Below are 27,053 nucleotides of genomic sequence, written 5' to 3' on the forward strand. Positions count from 1 at the left end.
ATGCCAAAAGTTAATACAAAACATTTAAATGCGACAATGAATTAGAAACAAACATTTTGCAGTTGAAACATTTGTAATCATTGAGGATACAGAAGTAAGAAACACAAAATTTCACATTGTAAAACATTTTATTTCTATTATTGTATATTTTGTAATCAATGCATTTTTTTAGCTGTAATACTTATATATGAATTTAAAACCATCCTTTGTAACATTATACTTACGAAAAATTCATAAAACATATTTGCTCAAATTTTATTATTTTTCATTTTTTTTTTTTTTTACAAATTCTGTGCTTTTTGCGACAACCTCGTTGTAGTATTGCAATCATTTTTTTCAAAATTCTTTATGAACCTAAAATGCAACCTTTCCTCACTATTATCAAACTAAAATTTAAATAAATTTTTTAAAGATCCATTTTAAATTTTTTCAATTTATAACAAAGTTTAAGCTTTTTGCGACACCTCAATATGTTAGATTGCAACCAAATTTTTATTAATTCTTTTTTAACCTAAAAGGCAACTTTTATCCATTATTATCAAATTGAAACCAAAAAAAAATTTAATGCTATTTTCATTCCATCTTATTGTGCTATATCTTTCATGAAGTTTCTATGTATCATATCATTAGTATCAGAAATGTTTTTATTTATTAGCATTCAATCCCTTTTTTTCTGCTACTTGATTATATTTATGTAAAAGAGTTAAATAACAAAAATCTTTTCAAGGAAATATAACTTTATTTATAAGAATAAAAAACGAATTTTTGTAAGACGAAATTTTATAATTTTTGTAGAAGAGACGAAAGGTATTGAATAGAAAATCAACAAAATTGAATAGAACTTATGCAAATTTATTGAATTACAAATCAATACAAAATTATTGAATCTGCAAATCTCAAAAGTTCGTTTAGAACTAACATTGATATTTCTCGACTGATCACAAAAAATCGGTAGATATCTTTCTATCAAATTTTAATTTATACGCTTTTTCGTGATTTTCTGGAAAGCATGTGCCAAAATGATTCAAATATATGTCTGGCTTTTTCACAAAAAATGGTTTGCTTCCAAAGCTTCAAAAAGTTTTCTCCCGAAATTCAACAAAAATTAGATTAACTAATTAATAAATTTACACTTCTTACATGGCCGATTAGAGGAAATATTTATATCACATATCTGATAAGCATGGATTATCTTTTCTAGCCCATTTGAAGTTTTAAAATCTTTTTTCTTGCTGTTATAGGCGCGCAGTTTTCTGAAGAGAATGGCTCTAAAATAAACTTTAAAGAACTCTTTCGTTTTCTGGCTCCATTCCCATGCGTAATAGTGAAATGGAATAAGTACTTTCAATCCTTCAAGCAACGCCGGGCTCCGTCTCAATGGTACCGTCTGTGAATGAAGATTGATGGTTATCTTCAAAACCTCCCAAAGCGTGAGACTGAGAGATCATGATTGCTTTGTATTTCTTAAAGCTAGTCTTTATAGCTCTTAATATTATATGCATGTATAATATCAGTTATTCTGAGTGCCTTTTTTTTTACCGAATTAACTTTAGCTAAGTTTAGATATTCGAGAGAATGTCCTTTTTCATAAAATGAACAAGATAAAATAAACATAAAACTTTCTTGACATTTCTTTAAAATTCAAAGAGTGATTTATGAACAAATAGAGTGTTTTAGACCTTATGATACACTTCTCGTTAAAAATTAAATGTTGTATGCTAAAAGTGTTATAACTATAAGTTAATATTTCTATATATTTTTAAATATTACAACTTCGAAATTAATATTTTACCATCATTTATTTTTTTGAAAAATTATCTCACTTAAAAAAGAAAAAATGCTGAAAGAATTCAAGAAAATACGGCCTATAATTGTGCTCTCCTATACAAGATTCAAAGATTACAAATGGCTAAGGTAAAAAATATTTGAGAGTGAATGCACATCTACGGTTACATCATTTCATTAAATTGAAATAAAATGAATAACATATTTCCATTGTATCAATCAAATTATTAATAATTATTGTGACTTTTGAGAATTGAAATAATGCATAAATACGCATTGCTTAGTTGTTTTATAAAGTGATCTCAAATTAATAAAATACCTTTCAGACAAGAAGATACATTCTTTTTAATTTATTACTCAGGATGATGTTACAATTTTATTCATCGAAAGAATTAACATAATTCTAACAAACAGAATCAAAAAATTCATCTTATATCAATGAATGTCGACAATAATGCAGAAGTACATTTTAAACGTTCAGTTGAATATTATGTTATGTGAAATAGATTGCACTATTACACTTCATGTTTTTGAATCAGATTTCTTTGAACAAGGTCCTTTCTTAAAAATGTATCTGCCAATGAGAAAGAAAGACTCAATCACATCTGCGACTTGGACTAGAGAAACTCCTAACCATATTCCAATGAATCCGCCTATGTAGCTAAAAGTTTCTACTTGCTGAAAAGAAAAAAAAAATAAGGCAAACGATATATAAAACTACAATGCGAAAGAAAGAAACTGGAACAACAATATAAATAAAATTTTTATTAATCAACATAAATTTTAGATTATCTTATATCACTCATAAGGTTATGTGGATTTTGTTGGACACGTACTATGGTTATGAAATAGTTTTCAATCGTGTATACTTAATACTTGACACCACACTACTCCTCCATTTCTAGAGCTCATGTGTCCCTTTTCAGTTTGGTATAGATGTAAGTGGACTTTATTATAAAAAAAAACCATCGTGTGTACCTTTTTGACTATTTTAAATTTACATCAGAACTTTCAGAATTATCCAATTAAATAATGTCCATCAAATTCAATAAAATGAAAATTTACCATCTTGCGATATAAATCTGTATCTCAAAAATAAACTATGCTAAATCCAAGTTTTGATTTTGATATTTTTATTGTATCTGGATTATCTAAATCCTATTTTTCACTTAAATAAATTCGTAAGTTGTATATCAGGAAAAAAATGTCTTTTAAAAGTTCATATAATATTTTGCACCCTGAAACCTCCTTTGAGAATTTTTAAAATTATTTCTTCCCATAATTCATCACTTACGAACAAAATATAAACATCATCATGAAGCCTCCTTCTCCTAGATTTTGATGTTGAACTTTTTCATTAACTGTAATATCTGAACGTATCTGTTTATAATTTGCTTTAGTCTGTAAAGCAAAAGCTTTTCTCATATATTTTTAATATTTTACTATTAATACTATTGACAATTAAAGCATTAAGATATACATAAGGTGATGGAAAAAGGAGAAGAAAAAGTTAATTTTGAAAGAAATTTCTGGAAGTTTCCATTTACGATTGGATCATTATGAATGTAACTAAAGTGCCAAACTTAATTAGTTATGCATAAATATAATTTAGAAATTTTTTTTATCATGCCACAAAAACGTTTTTGAAAACTGTGGGAGATTGCAACTTTACAAAAATTATAGGTAGTTTATAAGTAAATTTAATTTCACAGACTGTTGCTTCTGATTACAAATGGATGCATTAACACTGAATTGTAACTCTTATTAATGGAAGCTAGTCAAAATTCATAAGTGTGTTGTTTCTTCATTCTCATCATCCGAATCTTATAGGAACTGGAAGAAGGGGATCCTACATCGTTTACAATCCACTAAATTCAATGGATTCACAGGTGTGTATTATTTACCAAATGAATTATTGCTTAACAAGGTGAGAAGAATATTATATTAATCATAATTCCAATTTTTGATTTTCAAAAAAAAAATTATCAAAAAGTTTATTACCTAATGCATTAAAATAGCTGTTTCGTTAAAGTTTCAGCATATCTTAGCAACTTTTTATGAATGGTAAAAGTTTAAATTAATAATTATTTAATTACCTAAACAAATACTGTTTTTTAAATATAAAATTAGATAGTAAAATTTTTCACAAATACTTCTTTACAAAATGACTCTTTTAAGCATTAAAGTAATATGTATATTACAAATAATTCGAAAAATTTCGAAAATAAAAATTTCAGACAGCTTACTTTATTTAATAAATGCTGGTTAACTTGAATAATGTTGCAGGCATCTCAAACATTTTCTAATGATGAGCCGTGAATTTCAATTCACAATCGCCCTCACTTCATCCTTACTATCTTACATTAATCACTCTTTTCTAGGTATTTACTCGATTTTAGATTATCCCATTCTAAAATATCCGGAACTATGATAAAATTAATTGTGAATGCATATAAAATACTCGGAGTGATTTTTGCAACATTTCTATGAAGCCAAATGACGTGTGCTTGCCATATGACATAATTGGCGAGAATTAATTCTAATTAAAATTAATTGGACAAAGAAAGGGAAAGAAATCAATTCATTATAAAATTTACTATGAGAGATCTATTAAAGGATTTAGTTAGATAAATTTTCATTAAATTATTGAAGAACATCCCATTTTTCCTACCACGGTCTTCTAAGAATAAAATTATTTTTTCTCAATTTCTGTTTCTGCGTTTTCAGTATTTATACATCTTATAGAACAATTAAAACATATTAATTATTCGAATTACTTGGGCCATTTATAAATTATAATTTCTTTATCCTCCCGCTAAAACTTGGATTGCTTAATACTATATTAAATGAGTAATATGATAACCAATTTCACAGCTTTTACTAGTTTTCGGAAAAACTAAGATGAATCAGGAAACTTTTAATGGATTTTAGCATTAGCATATCGTTAGATTGAAATGTAACATACCTGAAACTGTGCTTTGTATTGTATTTTCATAATTTCTGAATCTTCAAACTGAACTGTTACTAAAATTTCACGCCTGTAAAATGATTTAATTACAGATATAAGAATATATATATATATATATATATATATATATATATATATATATATATATATATATATATATATATATATATATATATATATATATATATATATATATATATATAACAATTTTTTGTAACGATGCTCTTTATCTAAATGCCTTCCGGTAATTTAAATATCCATACAAATTTTCTTAGTTTTTTAAAAAAAATATTAAACATATCTGTTTCTTATTGTTGTAGAAACAAAAAGATTGACACAAATATGTAATTACTGATATATGTTTTGCTATATTTTCATTAAATGCAGGCACGTTTTCCTAAATAGCATGAACTTTTCTGCATGAAAATACATAGTCCATTGGAACAAAAAATAAGAAAAGTGATTTTCCTTAAAACGAATTTACAACATGTTCGGATATTTTAAGTTCTTTTTTCTTTTCTGTAATGCCTTACACTGAAACCCAAACTCCTAAATATAAAATTGCAATTTTCTATTTCTTGATATATTGCTATTAATTTATTAACTTTCCAATTTCTGTTCGTAATTTTTGAAATAGGGACAATAAATCACAGTTAGTTCAGATTTCGGTTCGCAATTTCGAATTTATTGTTATTCCGATATTTAGTCTTCATCTTTCTTAAATATCTTCAGTCTTATGTATATGTTTATGCATAAATATTAATTTATGCAATTTTGAAATTCTTTAAAGGTTAATTCATTGAAATTGAATGTGAAATTTTGAAATTCTTTTAGTTTAGCAACTGTTGTCATAATATATATATAACATAATCTATATATACAATGATATATATATATATATATATATATATATATATATATATATATATATATATATATATATATATATATATATGTGGGAAGCGCTGACAGATCCCGTATCCTGTATGGCGCCATGCTGGCCATGTTGCGTCACGTCATTAATCACGTGATGCTTTCCCGCCATTATTGGCAGACGAGAGTTAGGCAGTGAGACTGCAAGACGTGCAGCTCACGCTCATGTATCTTTTATGTTCTATTTAGTAATGTTTTGTCCTTTGTACTTTAATCTTAATAAATATATTTCAAATATTAATGCTGGTCGTTGCCTTTTCCCACATTTTTGGGGGCTCGGCCTTTCTCGTGAATACCCCTAGCAAATCCCGCCAAATTGTTGAAAAAGCTGTGGACGTTAGTACAATTTAAGACGTTAAATTGATGATAAAAATTTTGATAAGAGTGAATTTTTGGCGTGGATATTTTACTGGACTGGTGAATGGACGTTAGTGCATGTTTTGGATGGATATGATTCAAGTGAAAACGTTAAGGTTCAATTACTTCGTGTTCTTGTGCAACTGTGCTGACATATACTGGCTGCTTTAAAAAAAAAAAAAGGAACTTTTAAGAGTGAATAATTCGACTGCTCCCAACCAGGTAGGCGCAATTTTTTCCCAAGTTTGTAATTTATAGTACATTTTTCATTCTCCCTTTATTTAATTCTCCCTTTAAATTTTAATCCCGAGTGAATGTGCATTAGTTCTGTTTTAATTCATTACAATGTCTTTAAAACTAGGCGATATTCAATTAATCGCTAACTCCCTTAAATATGCAAAAACTAATTCAGTAAAATTGCTTAACTCTGTGTTAGGTTACAGTAATTTTGACCATTCTTCTCGAAAAAGAATGAGAAATTTTGAAAGATTTGAAAATTTAGATGTAGAAAAACATAAACAAGAGTTGTTGAATAATTTTTCTTTATCTGATTTTATCTCCGTTTCTGATTTATTACATTTAGAAGTAAACGAAAGTAACAAAGATGATTTGTGTGAAAATATTTTTAAAGCCCTAACAAATTTAAATGAATTTCAGAACTCGCTAGATACTAGTTTTTTATCGGAAACAGAAGAAAACCCTTTGTCTCCTCAAAAGGTTTCTCAAACCGAAAGTTCATCTATGAGTAATACGGGTAATAATTCTTCCTTCCCGTAACTTCAGACGAAACATTAATAAATAACAGTCAGGCATTAATTACTGGCGCCAAAAGGGAATCACTCGATAATGATCCCTCGAATAAACAAACGATGAATGAAATAAACCTTCTGTTTTGTTTTTTATTACGCGATCTCTGTGGTAGTTGTAGAAACTTCACAGGAAATGATTCCTATTCGATTAAATGTTTTTTTTGTGATGTTGAAGAGAATTTTTCGCTTTTTCCTTCTTTAAGCGAACAACAAAAATTAATCTTTGCAAAGAGGTTAGTTTCCGGTACTGCTAAATCTTTTTTATTTTCCCAAAGAAATCTAAATTCCTATCAAGCTTTTAAAAGTGCATTAATTAATGAATTTTCCGATAAAGTAACTTCTATTGAAATACATAAACAACTAGAAAGACGTAAAATGCGCTCGAATGAAACTTTTATGCAATATTTTATTGCCATGCGTGAAATTGCGAATCAATCTGAAACCCTTATTGATGAATATTCTGTTATTCAATACACAATAAATGGGATACAGGGTTCCCCTTCTGATAAAATTATTCTTTACGGTGCAAAATGTTATTCTGAGTTTAAAGAAAAATTACGAATTTTCGAAACTATCGTAAGTGCAATGAACGCAAATAATTCAAAGATGTCGTATTCTAGATATGCTAATGACGGTCAAAGACGTGATAAAATACATAAAATCCCTGTCCAACAAAGAGAATCAAAATCGAATCTTAGTAATCCGACTAACAGTAAGACGCGTTGTTTTAACTGTAGCGATTTTGGACATATCGCAAAGTCTTGCCCTAATCGTAATCGTGGTCCTAAATGTCTTTCTTGTAATCTTTTCGGACATAAATCTTCCGATTGTCACCGTACTACTCGGAATGACAGTTCTACCCCACGTGATAATGTCAACACTTTACATTTATTGCATTCTCCGTCGAATATGCATAAAGAGGTTGTTATTCTTAATAATACCCTTTCCGGATTAGTCGATACTGGTAGTTTTTCGACACTTCTCAAACATTCTGCATGGATTAAACTGGGATCGCCGCCGTTGACGAATAACAAGATGACACTAACTGGATTCGGTTTTTCCCAAACTAAAACAATAGGTTCCTTTGAATCTGAAATTATTATTGACAAACAAAGTTTTCCTGTTTTTATTTCTGTGGTACCTAATAATTGTACTACTTATGACCTAATAATAGGTTGCGACGTAATAAATCAGGCAAATTTGACAATTAAACCTGACGGTGTTGTATTTTCCAAAATTTCTAAATCTGATGATCCTGTTGAAACTGACAGTTTTATAATGGCTATTTCTGCCGAAACTCCCACGTTTGATATAGGTACGAATATTTCTAAACAAACTCGCAATGAGGTTGAACAGATTTTGTTAGCCTATAAACCTAACAAAACTAAAACCACGAACATCGCACTTGATATAACGCTTACTGACGATGAGCCAATTTTCCACACTCCTCGACGTTTACCCTTTGCCGAACGTGATATAGTAAATGCGCAGATAGACGAGTGGTTAAAAAATGGAATTATAGAACCATGTTCTTCACCCTATGCTAGTCAAGTTGTCGTAGTTCGTAAGAAAGATGGAAAACATAGAGTCTGTATAGATTATAGAAAATTAAATCGTAAATTAGTTAAAGACCATTATCCACTACCATTAATTGATGACATTTTAGATCGTCTTCAAAATGCTAAAATTTTCAGTACTCTCGATTTGCGTAACGGATTTTTTCATGTGCCGGTAAAAGAAAAAAGTCGTTGTTACACCAGTTTCGTCACAAATACAGGTCAATTTCAATTCCGTTATATGCCATTCGGTTTAAGTTCATGTCCTCCTGTCTTTATGCGATACATAAATGCCGTTTTTCGTGATCTTATTGCAAAAGGCATTGTCCTCCCGTATATGGATGACATCGTCATTCCCGCAAATAATGAATCTGAGGCTCTCGAACGCCTTAACACTGTTTTAAAAGTAGCTCGCGATTATGGACTAGATATAAACTTTAAAAAATGTCAATTTTTGTATAGTCAGATTGAATTTTTGGGTCACGTAGTAGAACACGGCAAATTGCTCCCTTCACCTTCCAAAACTAAAGCCGTTCTTAATTATCCTGAGTTAAAAAATGCAAAAGACGTACAACGTTTTCTAGGTCCTACAGGATACTTTAGAAAATGTATTCCCTCATACTCTACTATAGCAAAACCACTTAGTGATCTTCTTCGTAAGGACAGCCCCTTTCTATTTCAAGCTCAGCAAAAAACTGCGTTTTTACGCTTAAAACAGTTACTTTCTGATAAACCCGTTTTAACTATTTTTAATCAAGGCAGTCCCATAGAAATTCATACAGACGCGTCAATTGATGGCCTGGGGGCAGTCCTACTACAAAAATCCAAAGATAACAAATTCCATCCAGTGTATTATATGTCCAAGAAAACGTCTGACAGCGAAAGAAAATACACCAGCTATGAACTGGAGGTACTCGCCATTGTAGAAGCTTTTAAAAAATTCCGAATTTACATCCTCGGATCACACTTTAAAATTATCACTGACTGTAATGCATTCGTCAAAACGTTAAATAAAAAAGAAATGAATTCCCGCATTTCGCGATGGGCATTATACCTTCAGGATTTTGACTACGAAATAGAGCATCGAACCGGTTCAAAGATGACTCATGTCGACGCTCTTAGCCGAAGCCCATGCTGCATGATCATTCAAGACTGTGTCAATCTTCAAATTTTCAAAGCTCAACAGACAGATGAGCATATTACAGCTATAAAAGCATTACTTCAAAATGCACCTTACGAGAACTACATAGTCAAGAACAACATTTTATATAAGAACTTAGACGGAATCGATTTATTTGTCGTACCTGATGATATGCAGGCCAACATTATTAAATCCTGTCATGAACGAGGCCATTTTGCAGTAAAACGCACGCAGGAAATGTTAAACAAAGAATTCTTTATTCCGAACTTGAAAGAGAAAATTGAACGATGCATACGCAACTGTGTAACATGCATTCAAAATAACAGAAAACGTGGCAAATTAGATGGCACTTTGCATCCACTTGACAAAGACGATACTCCCTTTCATACATACCATATTGATCATTTGGGTCCTCTTCCCAGCACTTCTAAGAAATATAAGCATATTCTGGCAATCATCGATTCCTTTACGAAGTTTGTGTGGCTTTATGCGACCAAGTCCACCGACACCGCTGAAGTTCTCAATAAGCTCGAATGCCAAAGATCAGTTTTCGGTAATCCTTCAAGGATTATTACGGACAGAGGTACCGCTTTCACATCTACGTCATTCAAAGAATATTGTGAACATCAGCATATCACCCATATTGCTATTACAGCTGGACTTCCTAGATCAAACGGTCAGGTAGAAAGACTTAATTCTACTATCATATCTGTACTCTTCAAGCTACCCATAGAAAACCCTGAGAAATGGTATAGCCATGTTGCTTCCGTTCAGCAAATTATTAATTCTACATTTCAACGAAGTATCAATTCTACTCCATTCGAAATTCTGTTTGGAACCAAAATGAAATCTGAGCATGATATAAAAATCCTCGAAATCGTCAACGAAGAGATCCAGTCTGCACTTCTCCAACAGCGTGATGAGCTCCGTAAAGATGCAAAACAACAAATCCTCAAAATCCAAGAAGAAAATCGCCGTACCTACAATCTGCGTAGGAAACATGCTCAAAAATTTCAATTGAATGATCTCGTCGCAATCAAGCGCACTCAATTTGGCCCTGGTCTGAAATTGAAACAAAAATTTCTCGGACCATATAAAGTGATCAAAATTAAAGCAAACGACACATACGATGTTGAAAAGTGTGATTTCTTCGATGGACCATCAAAAACTTCAACTTGTGCAGAATATATGAAACCATGGTCCAGCAATATAGAACATATCACTTGAATTGTGTTAAAAGTAAACACTGAACACTACTTAAAGAGAAAGAGAACTACTTTCCTTCTTTTTGTGTGTGTATATTTGGACGATATAGACTTTGATTTTTTTTCTCTGTTTATTTTGTGTTATTATATTTTTATATGTTCAACACTAATATTATTTTTATTTTTAGTTAGTTATTCGATATTTCCAGTGCACGCTATTGTATTGCTATATACTTATGCTGTCACGGATGGTATGACTATTTTATTTGTTTTATCTTGTGAATATTTCAATTTTACATATTATTATTTTCCTGTATTTGCTGTTTGTTTTATATATTTACTTCAATGTACTGTATACCATAAGGCGAGGTCGCCTATCCTGTCATGATGGCCGATGTGGGAAGCGCTGACAGATCCCGTATCCTGTATGGCGCCATGCTGGCCATGTTGCGTCACGTCATTAATCACGTGATGCTTTCCCGCCATTATTGGCAGACGAGAGTTAGGCAGTGAGACTGCAAGACGTGCAGCTCACGCTCATGTATCTTTTATGTTCTATGTAGTAATGTTTTGTCCTTTGTACTTTAATCTTAATAAATATATTTCAAATATTAATGCTGGTCGTTGCCTTTTCCCACATATATATTATATATATATATATATATATATATATATATATATATAACTGATAATAAAGGGAAAGCAGTATTAAAACAATTATTTTCAGCATACAAATGTATGTAAATTGAAAACTTCGGCAAGTAAGGAAGATAATTTAACATGACATTCTTCATGAATAGGTACCATGTCAAGTTACAGAAAAGCATATGCATCACATAAATTATCAATCTATTTATAGTTTCATTTAAAAAAAACATAATTTTAAAGTTAAATATTAAGTTTTACTTAAATAAGTGCAATCAGATTGTGAATTAAAATAATATAAATATATATATTTTTTACATTACTATAAATTGCTGCAATTTATATTCATACGAGAAATTAAAAAAAAAATCGAAGATTAAGCAATCTCATCTACGTAAAATTATTTTTTTCATTGAAAGGATATTGTTGTGTATGGATACTCGCTAGTATTACTGGCATTTCCGATATGACTTTCAGTTTTAAAATCAATAAATTCTTAAAACTGCATGCAGTGATACTCACTCTAACTTGCTTGTATCATTATGACTATCCTGAAATAGAAAAACATATATCAATTTTTTGAGATCAAAAAATATTTTATTTGATATTTGATATCCTAATGATACAAATATGATTCTGATATGTTTGATATAAATAAAAATATTAAGTGTAAAAACTAAAAAAATAAATAATGGTTTTATGGATAAAAATATTTTTACAAAATAGAATCTTGAATCTGTATTACTTTCCATTTTATAGAAATAGATCTTTTCAATGAAATTCACGTATAATTACTTTTCAACCCAATAAAAATGAGTGTAAATTTTTAAATAAATCAATGGGAAGGTTTCAAATATCTCTCCTGAATATCTTTGTAGATAGCCTAAGTAAAAATACATCATTAGAACTTTTTAATACCAACTTATAATATTAGAATTTATATATCAAGGCTAGAATTTTCAATATGTTTTTTCAGTCCTTCTTCAACAATTTATCTTATTCATTTAAGTTTCTTTGATGGATTAGTAGTAAAATAATTTTGCACACTAACTTTGTGAGCATAGATAAAATTCATCTCTTCTTCCTATTTCATGAAAAATTAGGAAATCTTTTTTCTCATTATTCAACTGTATTTTTTTGATGAAATGTCTGAGCTATCTTTCGAACTACTCATCATCTTAAAATTAGTCATTTTAGCATGATTTACTTGTACATTGATATTATATACGAAGTTAGAGAAATTGTTAAGACTTGTGAAAAGAAACGTGCATAAGCGTTAAGAACTGCTTCATCATATCGCACAAATGCGACAATTGTAATAAATCACCTACAGTTGTGATAATAAGAGTACAATATGTGGTAAGATACTGAAACTAAAATTTGTGTTAATATGCAATTGGATATTAGAGTAAAACTATTACCTTCTCTGCGTATAACATTGATTGTAAAAAAATTAGTTATTTAAAAAAATGCGTGTAAAAATTTATGGCCATTTTAATCATTTAAGTAATAATATGGATTCATAGATTTTTGATCAGGAAATTATAAAATTATTTCTTTCCTTTATTCTTCACCCAAATTTCATTGCATAACATCTCGAGCTTTTCTAAGAAAAATATTACAAGTATTTACATCTATAAGTGCTGTAAAATATTAGCATGTAATTAAAAAGTTTAAATTAAAAAATTGCAAATTATAATCTTTTATAAATATTATAATTAAATTTTAATTTTAACGTTCTGGTAAAGCAGAATACATTTATCTTGAAATACATACGTATTTTTTAGAAAAGGATTCTTGAACTTGATAAAAGTACTTCATTCTCCTAAAATTATAAATTCATTCAAATTAATATCTTTTTATTATTAAAGAACCATACATGTACGCAAACAAATATACGGAAAGATAAATGGAACGAAATTATTGAAATGTAAAGAAAATACTCAAAAGAAAATAACAGGAAATAAATTAAAATTCATTTTCCCGCAGAGAAAAAGTATCGTACCCTTATACACTAAATCAAACAGATATCCGATGTATAATTAATCTAGAATACTTGTATTAAATTTTCAACTTTTAATGTGTACGATAAACATAATCATATGTTTAGATTTGTGTCTAAATTTCCTGTAAGATATCCATGAATAAAATAATCATGCAGTAGAATTTTTTCTTTGAATTTAAAAAGTAGGATAAACATAAGTGAAATCAAGATTTATTTGTTATGTTTTTATTAAATCTTAATGTTTATAAACGAATGAATTATTTCAGATATTATGAGTTTTAATTGCAAATTTTTTGCATGCTAATAAGTGGCTGTTTTAGTATTTAGATATCATTCTCAGGAAAGGTAAAAGAAGGAAATATATCAAAATCAGAATCAACGGCGTGGTGCGCTAGAGAGGAGAGGAGGCATATATTCTAGAACCCAATCTTAAGGAGATCTTGGATACTAACGTGTTTTATGTCATATATTAAGAACAAGAAGATAAAAAATAATAATATTCTCTTAGTGTCACATACACATTGATTTCGAATAGGGGCGAAAAACTCTTATCACGCACCAAGCGCTTTACACCATCGCTATGTCATTGATTCAAAATTAAATATTTATATCTAAACCCAGATCTGAATATTTTTCATCACACAGATATTTTACTTACGAACAAGCTTCTTTGCAACTGCTGAAACACGGAGTAATGTACTCAATCCAATCTTTGCATCTTTCTGTTGTTGAATTTCGTGGTAATCCAGGATCTGGAATGTAAGTATTTCGTATAAATGGATTTAAAAGCAATTTTTCTTTAAATTTTAAATAGTATTAGTTGCAATTTATAGAATGGAATATAAGTGTAGTATAGAGCAATATATAATTATAAATCATTTTTATAGGCATAATGAAAGAATTTTTTAAAAAATTTCCTTTAATTAGGAAATGAATTCTCTTACAGAAACCGGTTTTTGCCATTGATTCTTTCTCTACTCTCATGGGTGAGTTAGATTTAGAGGAATTAGATTAGTAGACGGAAGAAAAACAAAGGTAATAGTTTTAAGATTAATATTGACTTCATAAACATAACAACATTATTAATTCATTTAACATTATGTCTATGACAAAAAACTACTATAGTACTATATATACAACTGAGTACTATATATACAAGTTGGTGAGAATTAAAACACCCCTCCTCTGAGCTCTCTATACAGCGAACTATTCAATGTAGAGTCTCAAAAATTGTTAAACATATTATTCAAGACATGAGGGGCGGAATTACTCTGAAAAAAAAAAAACAGTTTCAGAACACCGATAGATGGCGCTGTACAACAGAAAATATGCTTAAAGGAAGTAAAATATACAATTATAAAGCTTTTCTTTTATTTTCATAAAACAACTTCATAAGCAAAGTGTGTTCTGGAAGTATGACAGCCATCGCTGATAAGAATGATATTTTCCCAATTGTATCCCCTTTTATGCGGAGAATAGTGGCTGCAAGTCAAAGGTTTATGCAAATTTGTAATTGCAGCTACAATCATAGTTTAAATTTCTTCAATTCTTTTTATCTTCTTTTTTGGATATCAACCTTAGAAATTAAAAATAAAAAATTCCATACCGCAAATGTTTTTTTTGTTTTTTTTTGTGAATATGTGTGCCTTTTTGTAGAAATAATTCTGGAGATAGTTCCGTTTTATTTCACATGAAATCTTCATACAAAAAAATAAGATAAGAAATTGTTGTAACAAAAAAAAAAAAACTTTGTTATTTTTCTTTGGTCACTGATAATAATTCATCTTTCGTACTAAGAAATCAGTTTCGAGAAACCACCTTGATAAAAATAGATCCCAGTAATATCATGAAGTTCTTCACAATTTGTTACATTTCTTCACTGTTTCCGAAGTATTCATCCGACAGTACAAACATTAACGCAGAAAAAATTGGAAATCTGATAAGGAAATTTTGTAGCTGTATAACTGATAGTCATTCGACACCATTTCAAACTAATGTTCAGAAATGTTCATTTTTGTAAAGGCATTGCATTGGCACTGGAAAAACAAAATATTTCATCTTCAGCGCCGTCCTAGTCTCTTGCATCGGTTTGCTTAATATGCCATAATAACGTACTGCATCGATGGACTACTAGGTGTGGAAATCAAACAAAATGACACCTTTTACATCTCAGAACGATGTCAGCGTAATGAGGTTTTCAGACTGTGAAGCTCAAAATTTTTTCTAGTTAGATGAGATTGCTTAACAAGAACTTGATTTACGTGGTAAAATATTGCAGATATATTTTATTGACTCTTAAACTCCAGAAAAGAAAGACATTGTCCACTTGCCCGTACCGTTGCAAGTGTTCATAGCTTGTGGTCATTCTTGCAGTTGTGTGATGGGGATTTATCTGTTTCGGCAGCATTTTGTGGTGTAACGCTTCCCCGTTTCTCTTACATGGTAATTGGATTCCAGCCAGATGTAACGTCACCCTTTTTATCATACATAGTTAAGAGTCTGTGGATCGCCAGATGAGGATCCTTTTACTAGCAGATTCATTGTGTCTGGTCATTTGTTGTATCCAGATAAAAGGTCACAAATGGTTGTGTCGAAGTCAGGTGAAAATCAGCTGGTGTTAGCTGTAAATTGATTACAATTAATATGTGTTTGGGAGGGGTAGTTACAAAGATAAATCATAAACAAAAATTCTCCCGATTGACTGGAGACCATTGAGGAAGCATTGTTGAGCAACTGTTGAGTGATAAGGAACTCAAGTTCGCCAATGAGAAATTCAGAGGCGGAGAATTGACGGAAATAAAATGTGATATTTTTGTTTAGAAAAATGAGAGAAGAGATGCGTCGAAGGAAAAGTCGGAAAGACGTTGATGTTCGAATAAGCTGTTCCTGATTTTGTGAGAAGATCCGTGTGATTCGGGTTTCTGTGTTAGGATCTACCCGGTAAAGATAGGTGGATTTCTAGAGCGCCCTAGAGCAGCTGTATGAGTTAACAGCTTGTTAGCGTCCTTTTTGGTGTATATTCTCCGATCTGATAAAGGAACTATTTCATGATTAAACTTTCGTATGAGTTTTGTAAATAATATTAACCTACATGAGGTTAAGTTGTTTTTGTGTACATATATAAGGCTGTAAATAAAAGAATTATGTGATACGCTACTCTCTTATTTGATTAGTCAGGATCAAGACATTACAGTGGACATCTTTTCAAAATTCAGTGGATCTTGAATCATTCAGGTGGACAAAACACATCCAACACCTAATGAAAATGCAATATTACAGATAGCTATGCACTTCTCATCTAACAGTACCACCTGCAATCTGTTAATTATTTGGATAATCGTGGATGGAGTAGAAGAGGAGTGGAGGACAGACCTATCTACATTTTCTGCATTCATTCTCCCTCCTTTAACCTTTACCAATAACTAACCATTTTGATGAGATTTGGCGTCTTCGATACAATTAGAAGACTCAATAATATAAGAATTTCGGTTCAAAATGACATCTCGGGTTTATTAATATTCTAAAAAATGGATGCACCCTCAAAAAAAGTTTATATAGTTTGAAAAGAATCACCTCTAAGAAATTTTTATTCGTTAATTTAAAAACTAAAATCATAATGAGGGAAAATAAAATAGATATTATGCTACTGACATTATGTTTGTAACTTAAAAAAACTGGCAGAGGTCTTCGGTTTTCTGATAAAGTGGTCATCATCCTTTTAAAAGTTACAGCTAAATTGCAAAAAAATAATTTTCTGCTATAACATTTTGAATACATTAAATAACTTCTTCGAAATTTGTTTCGTCATTAGATAATGAAGATTAGATCTGATTTTCAAAGTTCCACTTCACATCAACTTGAAAAATTTTAAATGAAGGAATTATAACTAATTTATAATTATCAATTAAAACTAAAACAAAGAATCAAAATTAAAACTAGGGATTATAATCAACTTGAATTATAATTATAAATATCTTCAAAATAAATTTATATAATTATTATAAACATGTTAAATATAAGTTATAAGAACTTGCAATAAATGCGGAAACAAGATACAATAAATATAACTCGTATAAGCTCTAACCCAGGAGATTGAGTGATTAAGAATGTGTGCAAGAATGCATGTTCTTATCTGCTGTTTCAATAGACGTTCTACAATTCCACAGTCAATGTAGATGTCAATATGTCTATAGAATACCTTGTTGGCTCTGAAAGTAAGGTTAGCAAGGCAAGTCTCCACAATATTATCTTACATCATTTTGCACAGGTTATTATTAAACGTTTTATCTAGTAATTATAATGCTTGCCATTAATAAGCTGGAAAATAATTGTATAAAAGAAATCATTTTTAAAGATTCTGAAAATTTATAAAATTATTTATTCAGTGTCACTAATTCTAAAATATTATTTTAAACAGAAATATTGTTTAAATCTCATTTTTATTTATTTCTACGATAAAAAAAATACAAACATGCATACCTAATATTTACTTCAGTTGCAAGTTCAACACGCATGTAAATATTAATTTAATAAAAAAAAAATTCTTATAATATTTACTTAAATGTAGAAGCTAAAATAATAGATGCAAAATTAGAACAATTTTATTATTTTTACTACACAGAGAAGGGAAGTAATTACAAATGTAGTGCGTCAATTAAGTAGTGACTAAATTAATCCAAACTTGTGCCTTGTCTACAGGTAGTAGGATCGCCGCTTAATCCATCGGGTTTGGCGCACGCTAAATCCATCGGGACCAAATGTCCTCATTGTGATGCAGTGTGGAAGCGTGGAGAGGGGTCTGCTAGCTCGGGTATCATCCATATCATCTAACCGCGGTTCAAAATTACGAGATATGTCCCAAAATAGTCCTAATGTTGCTTTAAAAACGGGACATTAATATAACTAAATTAAACCAACCTAAGATCTTCTTGAAAATGATCATTGAAAGCTATTTTAGTATTGCCAACATTTATCGGCTTTTCTGATATAAAACTTGTCCCACAATTTGACCACTGGAATAGTGTCCGATGCAACAAAATGTTTTACTTCACTTCTTAATCATATTTTTCTTTACTAAGGTATTTGAAACTCCAAAAAACGTTGCACATACGGCAAATGTGACGCCTTAGGCTGGACACTTCTTGTCATCTTTCATTGTCTTCCTAAACCTTAAATCTCTATGAAATAACAATAATATGTATTTCACAGACTCAATCAAAAGATATTTCATGAATAGTTTTTGCATTATAAAAATAAACATATTCAGTCATCCCCCTTTCGTAATATGATTTTTTGTAATATATTATCCTTTTCATTGGACAAATATTCAAAATTGCTTGATATCTCAACAAAAGTTTTCATGAATTTTTAAAGTATGCAAATGAAATTCTTCGCATTTAACCCTTTATATTTCGAAAAATAATTCGATGCATAATTATTTACTTAATACAAGGGCTTGTTTATTGCTCCAAAAAATAAATACAGTACACTGAGTACTGAGTATCCGGAAGGACAGGCCGGATAATATAAAAGTCGGATATGCCGGAGTTCTATGTATTCATTCCTTTGTCCATTAATACCAGAAGATAATGTTTTTATATGCAACACACCGCTTTTCAATTTCTGTTAGATTTTTTTCCCACTCCCAACTCCTAAATCCAAGGATATATATATATATATATATAGACGGAGTTCGGTGTCGCGTCAGAGGTTGCAGAGCTTCGCAACCACTTGACGACGAATTTAGCGACTTTAGCGCCAAAATAGATTATACCCGAAACATCGAGAATTTCCCCTATCCGTCCAGTAGGAACCGAGATACGCCTCGAACGTTCCTGATTGGTTGAGAGGCTTCTAGCCCCGCCTCCTGAGACCTATAAAAGGACGCAGCCGCTGCTGCTGGGTCGTCGTGAACCAGATCGAAGAGTGGTAGTCGGAAGCAACAGAGAAGAGTAGTCGTGAACCAGTGGAGTCGAAAAGTAGTCGGAAGCGACAGATGAGAGTAGTCGTGAATTAGTATTCGGAAGCGACAGCGAAGAGTAGTCGGGATCGACGGTGAAGAACTGGTCTTCCAGAGATAAGCGGAGCAGCGACGGAGTCAAACTAGTGCTGAACTAAGCTGTGTGCTATTGTCTGCAGTAGAGTCTTGTTGTATGCTGCACGTCTCGGCTGAAGATAATCGTCTTCTGTGCTGTATATAGCTGTCATCTTTGTGCTGTCCTGTGTGTCTTCGTGTAAATAAACGTTGTTGTTTTATTTTCTACTGCCGCCTGCTTATTGAGAGTTCTCCACACCATATAACTTCCACTATCCAACGAATTCCGTAACAATATATATATATATAATATGTAACATATTTTGATTGAAGTAGAATGCGGGTTCGAAACAGTGAAGAGACTTGGTATTGTTAATTTCGTTTTATTCTATTCCGAGTGGCAGGCATGATTATATACAAGAAAACGCAGCGCGGCACACACAGAAGTAAGAAAAGGGAAAAAAGGGACGAACAGATGATCACTAGCCTTATATAACATTGGATTTCTGGCCAGGCGCCAATTCAATACACGTGTGACCTTTGACACCTTTTGAAGGGTAAAAGTATCATTTTCATTTAATAAGTAGTACTGATGGCGCATTATTTTTACAAAGGGATTAATTAAACCGAAAGTGGAATTGGATCACGAAATAAGAGAATATTTTAGAATGAAGTTACTGTGCACTAAATTAAGATAAAATCTTGGAAATTAATTAAATTGAAATTAGAATTAAAATATCATTACATATATATATATATATACCAGAGTTTAGTCGGTGCATAGAACGTAATTTCTCCTCCTTAGTCAGTACAAATGTTTCGTTTATCACCCATTTTGAAATTTTAATTGCGATAGTCTTAAAAAGCATTAAGGATAACCCTAAGAACAGTTTACAAATACTTTACATACTGTAATCAGGAACAGCGACAACAAATGAGGTCCTTTACACTCTGAGGAAACAATCAAAACTGGGCACAGTGCTACTCTTTTCCTGTCACAACTTGTATTTTGCACGTGACACGCTGGAGGATCATAGCAGATGTCTATTTCCGATGCCTTGACAATGTTTCCAATGCAATGATTGTTTTTATCATTTAATTATGATAACAGAAAAATAGACCGGATATTACTGGAGCCGGATCTTCGGAAGTGCACGGTATGTACATAATTTTTTTAAATTGAATTTTCTAGAAAAATTAATCTACGTTCTTTTATCATTTTGTAGGTATTTTTAACAATTCAATTTGAAAAATAAATAAATAAAGGGAAAAAATATGCACTGACTTGAATGGCGCCCGAATTTGCATTCCAGTGCAAAGGGTTAATAAATATTATTATTCAAAAATAACTGTATTATTACAAGAACGAGTGATATAAAATTAATCTGCACTCTTTGTCGGATATTGGGAAAAAATCCCATAAAAATCCGAATACAAGAATAAAAATAAAGGATTTTTGCTTACTAAAATTACAGAACTCCTTTCCACTGGAAGGATATAAAATGTAGATATGTGTACAATTAAAGCAGTGTTCTGTAAAATCCAGCAAGCATCGATGTCTGCACATCTATAAAGGAATAGAAAAATCAATAATAAATATTTACGACGACATGCTTTAATTATGATACCATTTGAGGAATATATTATTACTACATGCTTATGAGAGAATAGTTTCATTCAATTAATTTAGTAACAAAAAATCAACATATTTAAGACATACTAAAACGTTATTTTGGTTACTAATCATATTATGTATAATTATTTGAAATAAGAGCAAACATTTTTTTTTTTTTTTTTTTTTTTTTGTTGGAGCAAAATATTTTTTCCATAGTTTAACTTATTATTTTAACATTCGCCATTGGTTATTATTACATTTTTAGCATATTACTATTATATTTTATTACAATTATTATTATATCTGCTAAACTTTTCTCAAAATTACAATTCGATACCATTACTTGGTGAATTAAAATTTTAAATTTATTTTCGTATCTAAAATATTCAGTTACTGATGTGTCTGAATGTTGACCTTTGAAAATACATAATAAGTTTTAAAACTAAGAAAATTTAATTTTTATGGTTAGTTTGATTCATATACAGTCTTATAATTTAATAGTTGACTGGGTAGAGAAGAAATATACCACAGCATTTTTATTAAAAAACACGCATTTTCATATTTTACTATTTTTATTACTCGAGTCCAGCTTCTTTTCTTATTTGGCGTTTTTTCCAACTTTAAATATGAAAGATCTAGGAAGAAAAAAAATAAAAGAATTCGCATGAGTATAAAAATTAATCTCCACTAAAATTAATGGAAGTGGGCATGTGTTGGCGTTTTATTTATTTTATTTAAGAATTTTCTTTTAAATTAGAATTTATCTTTGATCTAGGCTTATCAAATTTGACAAAATGATCTAATGTAAATATGAAAATATGCAGTTTAAAATAATTTTGCTATGAGAAAAATTAAGAACAAGTTACACAAAATGTTTAATTGAGAAAATTATCAATAATTTATATAATGAACCCATCTGATCTTCAAAGATAGCTATAATAAATATATTTTAGAACTCTTAGAGAAACTATCACATTATAATTAACATATCTTAGCAAAAATTATTAGCATAGATATAAAATTTAAAAAAAATGAATTAATTGTAATCTATATTTTTACAAATAATAAAAATGAGGAAGTGTGTATGTGCGTGTATCTGTGTCAGTGCTCTATTAATTATACCGTTTGATCTATAGCTATGAATTGTGACTATATATATCTTGGAGACTAGAAATGTGTATCTTCGAGATATTTTCTTGAAATTTTAATTAAATAAAAATTAAACTGGAACTTTTTCATGATAACTTCCAGAATTACCTATGTGCAAAAATTAATTTTACAATATTTCAAAATTTAAAGAAAACCTTTTAATTATACTAATTTAATAAGCGCGCTCAGTTTTCCTAAAATTTGGCAGTTTTTTAAATGTCTAATTTCCATTAATAGATTACATTTTTGTCCTAAAATTCAAATCATTTTCAATGTTTCATGAAATATAAATTCGCATGATTTTTCTTTATTCTTGAAAGCTAAAGAAGAAGGTTTCTGTTCTTTCTGTTTGTGTATATTATAAATCGAATAAAAAATGAAGTTACGATACAGCGGATTTGAGCCGCAGACGTAGACTTTTAATATCACTGTGAAGTCATGAGAAAGATTTCTAATATGAAGATCGGGCTAGTCATTTAATAAAATATATTTCTTGATATTACTCAAAATAACATTATTTTTAAACATTAATCTGACAATTAAAAAATTGAACAGAATTTATCACCAATTTCAAAAAAAAGCATAGAAAAAAATACAGAAAATATAATAGAAAATAATAGAAAGAAGGAAACCAAAACAGAATTTTTAAATGTAATTAAATTAAGAATTAATACTAAATAAATTAATTAATTAAATTAAAGGTAATTATTTCGTAAATAGAAATTCTGAAATTACTGCTGACAAGCGATGCACACACACATGTATGTAAATAAATTAGCATATAAAACCTTTATATGATAATTCGAAATTCCAACGAAATTTCTATTTTAAATTTACAAAACTGGGGATTCAAATAATCACTTCGATCTCTCCTAATACATTTTGAAACAAATTATTTAGAAATGCTACGTACCTCTTGAGATCGTGGCCCAGTTCTATTGGCATTTAACCATAAGTCTGTATAATTTATGCAGTCAGTGTTGTACGGATATGGTAGAAGCTCTTCTTTCATCTATAATATAAATTAAAATATTTATTTAAGAAGTACTAGCCTGATAATTTAAAATTTAAAACGGATAACCATGTGATATAATACAAGTCCTAAAACTCCGATGTAAAAATTGGTAAATCTATGAAATTTGCTGAACTTTTCAAGAAATAAGTCTTGAAGTGGATATGGTATTGCAATGTAGGAGATCACTTTGTTTGTTCAAACCTTGTTTCGGAAAGAGTTTAGATGAATATATATTGATACAGATACAGGAATTTAAACTTTTTAGTGGGAACTAGATTATATGAATATATGAGTATGCATTCTGTTTTAATTGTATCCATAAACTTACAATCTTTCTAAATATTTATTTAATTTTTAAGAAAGAAAAAAAAAAAGATTTCCATAGATAATTTATCAAAATAAACTATAACGTGCTCATGCTAGAACAATCCTAAAATTAGGTAAAGAAATCATATTTTTTAATGTAAAATTTGATGATTCTTGTAATCGAGAAACAACATTACAGCTAGGAATCAAGAACTCATTTCTAGTAAAACAGTTTAACAATTTTAAGGAAATTATTTTTTTTCTGGTTTCTTAAGGCTTTATACGAAATATTATTTTAGATAAACTCGAATCTTCAAACATTCTCTTAACATTATTCTCAGTTCAAGTACTCTAAAATTTTAAAATTAAAAAAAATAATTCAAAACTGCAAGCATTACTTTAAATGAGGACTGTTGTAGAAATTTATCATAAATGAGTTGAAAGAAAATGTGCTTATTTTTACATTAGGCTTTTCTTTAAAATTAAAGTCGCGAAATAGAAAAAAAAAATAATTAAAGATTTCTTTCATAGCTTTGATACAAGGATTACAACATATATTTCAGTCAAGCGACGTTTAAAGTCTACATCCGTGTCAAGCGTCCGTGTTAAAGACTACATCTCAAATTTCATCTCTGCATTCAAGCCATGTTTCAATTATATTATTCACAAATAGATAGACATAATTCTAAAAATATATTTAGAGAATTCAAAGAGATTTCAATTGTGGGGATTCGCGAAAATCTAAAGTTTTTGAGGACTGCAGTATTTTTTCTGTTTGCATACTTCCTATATGAGAAAGTAAAAATACTAAATAAGACACACTATGCTGTTTTAATACGAACTTAATTTAAACTTCCTACATTGATCGTACATCCTACTGGAGAGGGGGGGAGGGGTTCGTAATTGAGAATAGGAAGCTCCTGGCAAGGTAGTTGGTTCTCGACACCCTGGTAGGTACAGAAAAATGTGGGAAGTCGACTCCTCCCACTGATGACTCAATGTACTTCGCAAGGGAAGGGTTATAGCGTGGCCGGTAATGGCTCTTAGAATTCAACCATAGTTAGGAATCAACATCAGGGAAGGTCGGATTAGTCGGCTTAAGGTTAAGGTTATACTGGTCGTGCGTTATATTTGAGAGCGGTGTTCTTAAGTAAAAGTATATATGGGAGCCTAATCGACCTTTACAATTTGTTTGAGGGCATTTTGTCTCTTGAAAGAGAATAAGAGTATAATAAAGAATTAAAACTATAATTATTACTGACACATTTTGTATCTTGAAAAGGATTGAGAATATGATGAACGAGGGAAATCGTAATTATTGATGGCTCATTTTGTAACTTATCAATCTTCATACGCAGAAGGTGATCAAACAACTTAACAGTTTCGATCAGATTCACAACGCATGCAATAAAAAAATGTTGCAGTGTAAATCTTTAATAAATCTTTCCTTTTTGTTGAGATTGAAGTTATAAAGAAGATTTTATATAATGACAAACATTTGAAAAAAAAGAGAAGGCACACGTTCTCAGCAAGAATATGTGTCCTATTAAGAACTTGATGTAAGTCAATTGACAAATTTTTGTCGTAAATGTTTTGTCTTGTAAATAGATTTTTCTTTTCTATTGTGATCAATGAGCATACAATTGCAGCCAGTTGAAACGAGAATATATAGCCTGAGTTAACTTTAAATCAATTGGAGATCAGATAGAAGGAAACGATTATTGTTTTTTTAGATGAATACAGATATTTTCCTTTATCTTCCTCTCTGTAATCCATATTAATTCATCACTTGATTTTGAATAATAGTTAAAATTTACAGTCGTTCAAATAAAGAATATTTCAATCACTGTTTAAAAATATATTTTAGATGTTTTAATTCGTTCTTACCTCGAGCTTTTAATCTTTAAATAAATGAACATTTTATTTAAATAAACATGATTTAAATCTACTTACTGATGCAGTAATTTTATAATAATTAATTTAAAATAATTATTATAAATTTATTTGTATATAATTTTAATACAAAATAATTTTGTTTTAATAATGAATTCTTGCATTTTAATCATTCTCGTAATAATTCAATCGCAATTGTCAGAGTGCCTTTAAAATCTGCAAAGTGATATGAATGCTAGTCACTGTAGAGCTTGGCTGTTCGTGAGTTATACATATCCGTTTGTTTTATTTTGTTTCCTAGACAATGCTTTAAATAAAATATTTTTATTTAAAATAATTTATTACTTGGCTTTAATGTAAAAAAATTCTTTAAATATATTTCCTGAAATTCTGCATTTGAAAATTAGTGATATTTTTAATATTCAACTTAATTTCGCTGTATCTAAGATTTGTAAACATTTCAGAATAATTTACATTGTTGTAAAAGTTAAAGATAGTAAATCACGTTTCAAACACATGGAATTAATTCAACTCAAAGCATTGAGTTATTAATTATAGTAATGACCCGCCTTCTGAATAAATTTGAAGTAGTAAGAAAATTTAAGAAAATCGATGTTTGTTTTATTTGATTTAGATGAAGTAATTACTTCATCATTAATATATAGAAAAAACATATAATAATTCAACTTTACACAAGTTTTAGGTCTAAAATATTCTTTACATAGATATATAGAAGATTTCGACCAACAAAATTGTTGAAAGATTATACATGATTAAATTGCTATTAAGATTAATTTTTTTAATTGTTCTGCGAATACATTAAAAATATTTAAAAAGAACTATAAACGTACCATTTGTACTGATATATGGTAGAGATGTCCAGGTTTCAGAAAAATTCCATTTTCGAAAGGATTTACAGCTTCGAAAGGTGAATGAATGGAAAAAACAATTCCGGGTTCAGAATTAGGGTATAAAACTTCAGTTTCCCGAGGATGTAATGTAAACCAATCAGTAGTGCTTTTCACTAGTAAAATAATGCTTCTTTAAGTTATTTCATTTGAAAGACATAGATTAAATAAGTAAAATGCTTTAAAATATATCTAAAATGCAAAATCAAATTTATTTAAAAATTTAGCAATATTAAAACAAATTTAAAAATTTTAAAAAATATTAAAATGATAAATAAAAGTCACAAAAATAGTAGGTTTAAATTAATGCATAAATTATTCGTTTACCAAATATCCCTTTTTTAAACATTGTTTAATTGTTACAGATCAATTCAAAACTGACGCGTAAAATATTTGAGGATGTAGGACATGGAAAAAAGAAAGCGCAATTTCATACAGAAAGGCGTGATCTCAAACGTCATGCAGAAAGGAAAATGTAATTAAGAAAGTGATTTTTGAAGGAAAACAATATAAAAATATTTTTTATACAGTTACAGTAGGGTGGTTCAATTTGCGAACAATATGCACTTTCAGGAATGATTGTTTCTTAATAGTTATTTATAAGTTACCAAGAAAAATAAAGTAACATTATAGGCTTTATTTTTGATGAAGAAAATGCATGTCTTGACATAGTAAATTGCATAATATTTATAAAAAAAATGTAAATGTATTATTTATTTTGGAAATGGT

At 29.6% G+C, this 27,053-nt stretch overlaps 1 protein-coding gene across 3 annotated transcripts in view; it reads right to left on the minus strand.

Moving 5' to 3' along the window:
- Positions 1-2,120: 2,120 nt before the first annotated feature.
- LOC129956785 (uncharacterized) overlaps positions 2,121-27,053 on the minus strand; it is a 91,480-nt gene continuing 66,547 nt past the window's right edge. For all 3 annotated transcript variants that reach the window (XM_056068733.1, XM_056068737.1, XM_056068730.1), the window contains exons 6-13: positions 26,268-26,440; positions 23,116-23,214; positions 20,903-21,005; positions 14,063-14,156; positions 13,176-13,224; positions 11,922-11,950; positions 4,751-4,823; positions 2,121-2,463 (exon numbers count right to left, since the gene is read on the minus strand). In XM_056068733.1, coding sequence (XP_055924708.1) covers positions 2,308-2,463; positions 4,751-4,823; positions 11,922-11,950; positions 13,176-13,224; positions 14,063-14,156; positions 20,903-21,005; positions 23,116-23,214; positions 26,268-26,440 — 776 coding nt within the window. In that variant the 3' untranslated portion in view covers positions 2,121-2,307. The remainder of the gene's footprint in view (positions 2,464-4,750; positions 4,824-11,921; positions 11,951-13,175; positions 13,225-14,062; positions 14,157-20,902; positions 21,006-23,115; positions 23,215-26,267; positions 26,441-27,053) is intronic.

This window comes from Argiope bruennichi, chromosome 2 (assembly GCF_947563725.1).
Source record: "Argiope bruennichi chromosome 2, qqArgBrue1.1, whole genome shotgun sequence".
Lineage (NCBI taxonomy): Eukaryota > Metazoa > Arthropoda > Arachnida > Araneae > Araneidae > Argiope > Argiope bruennichi.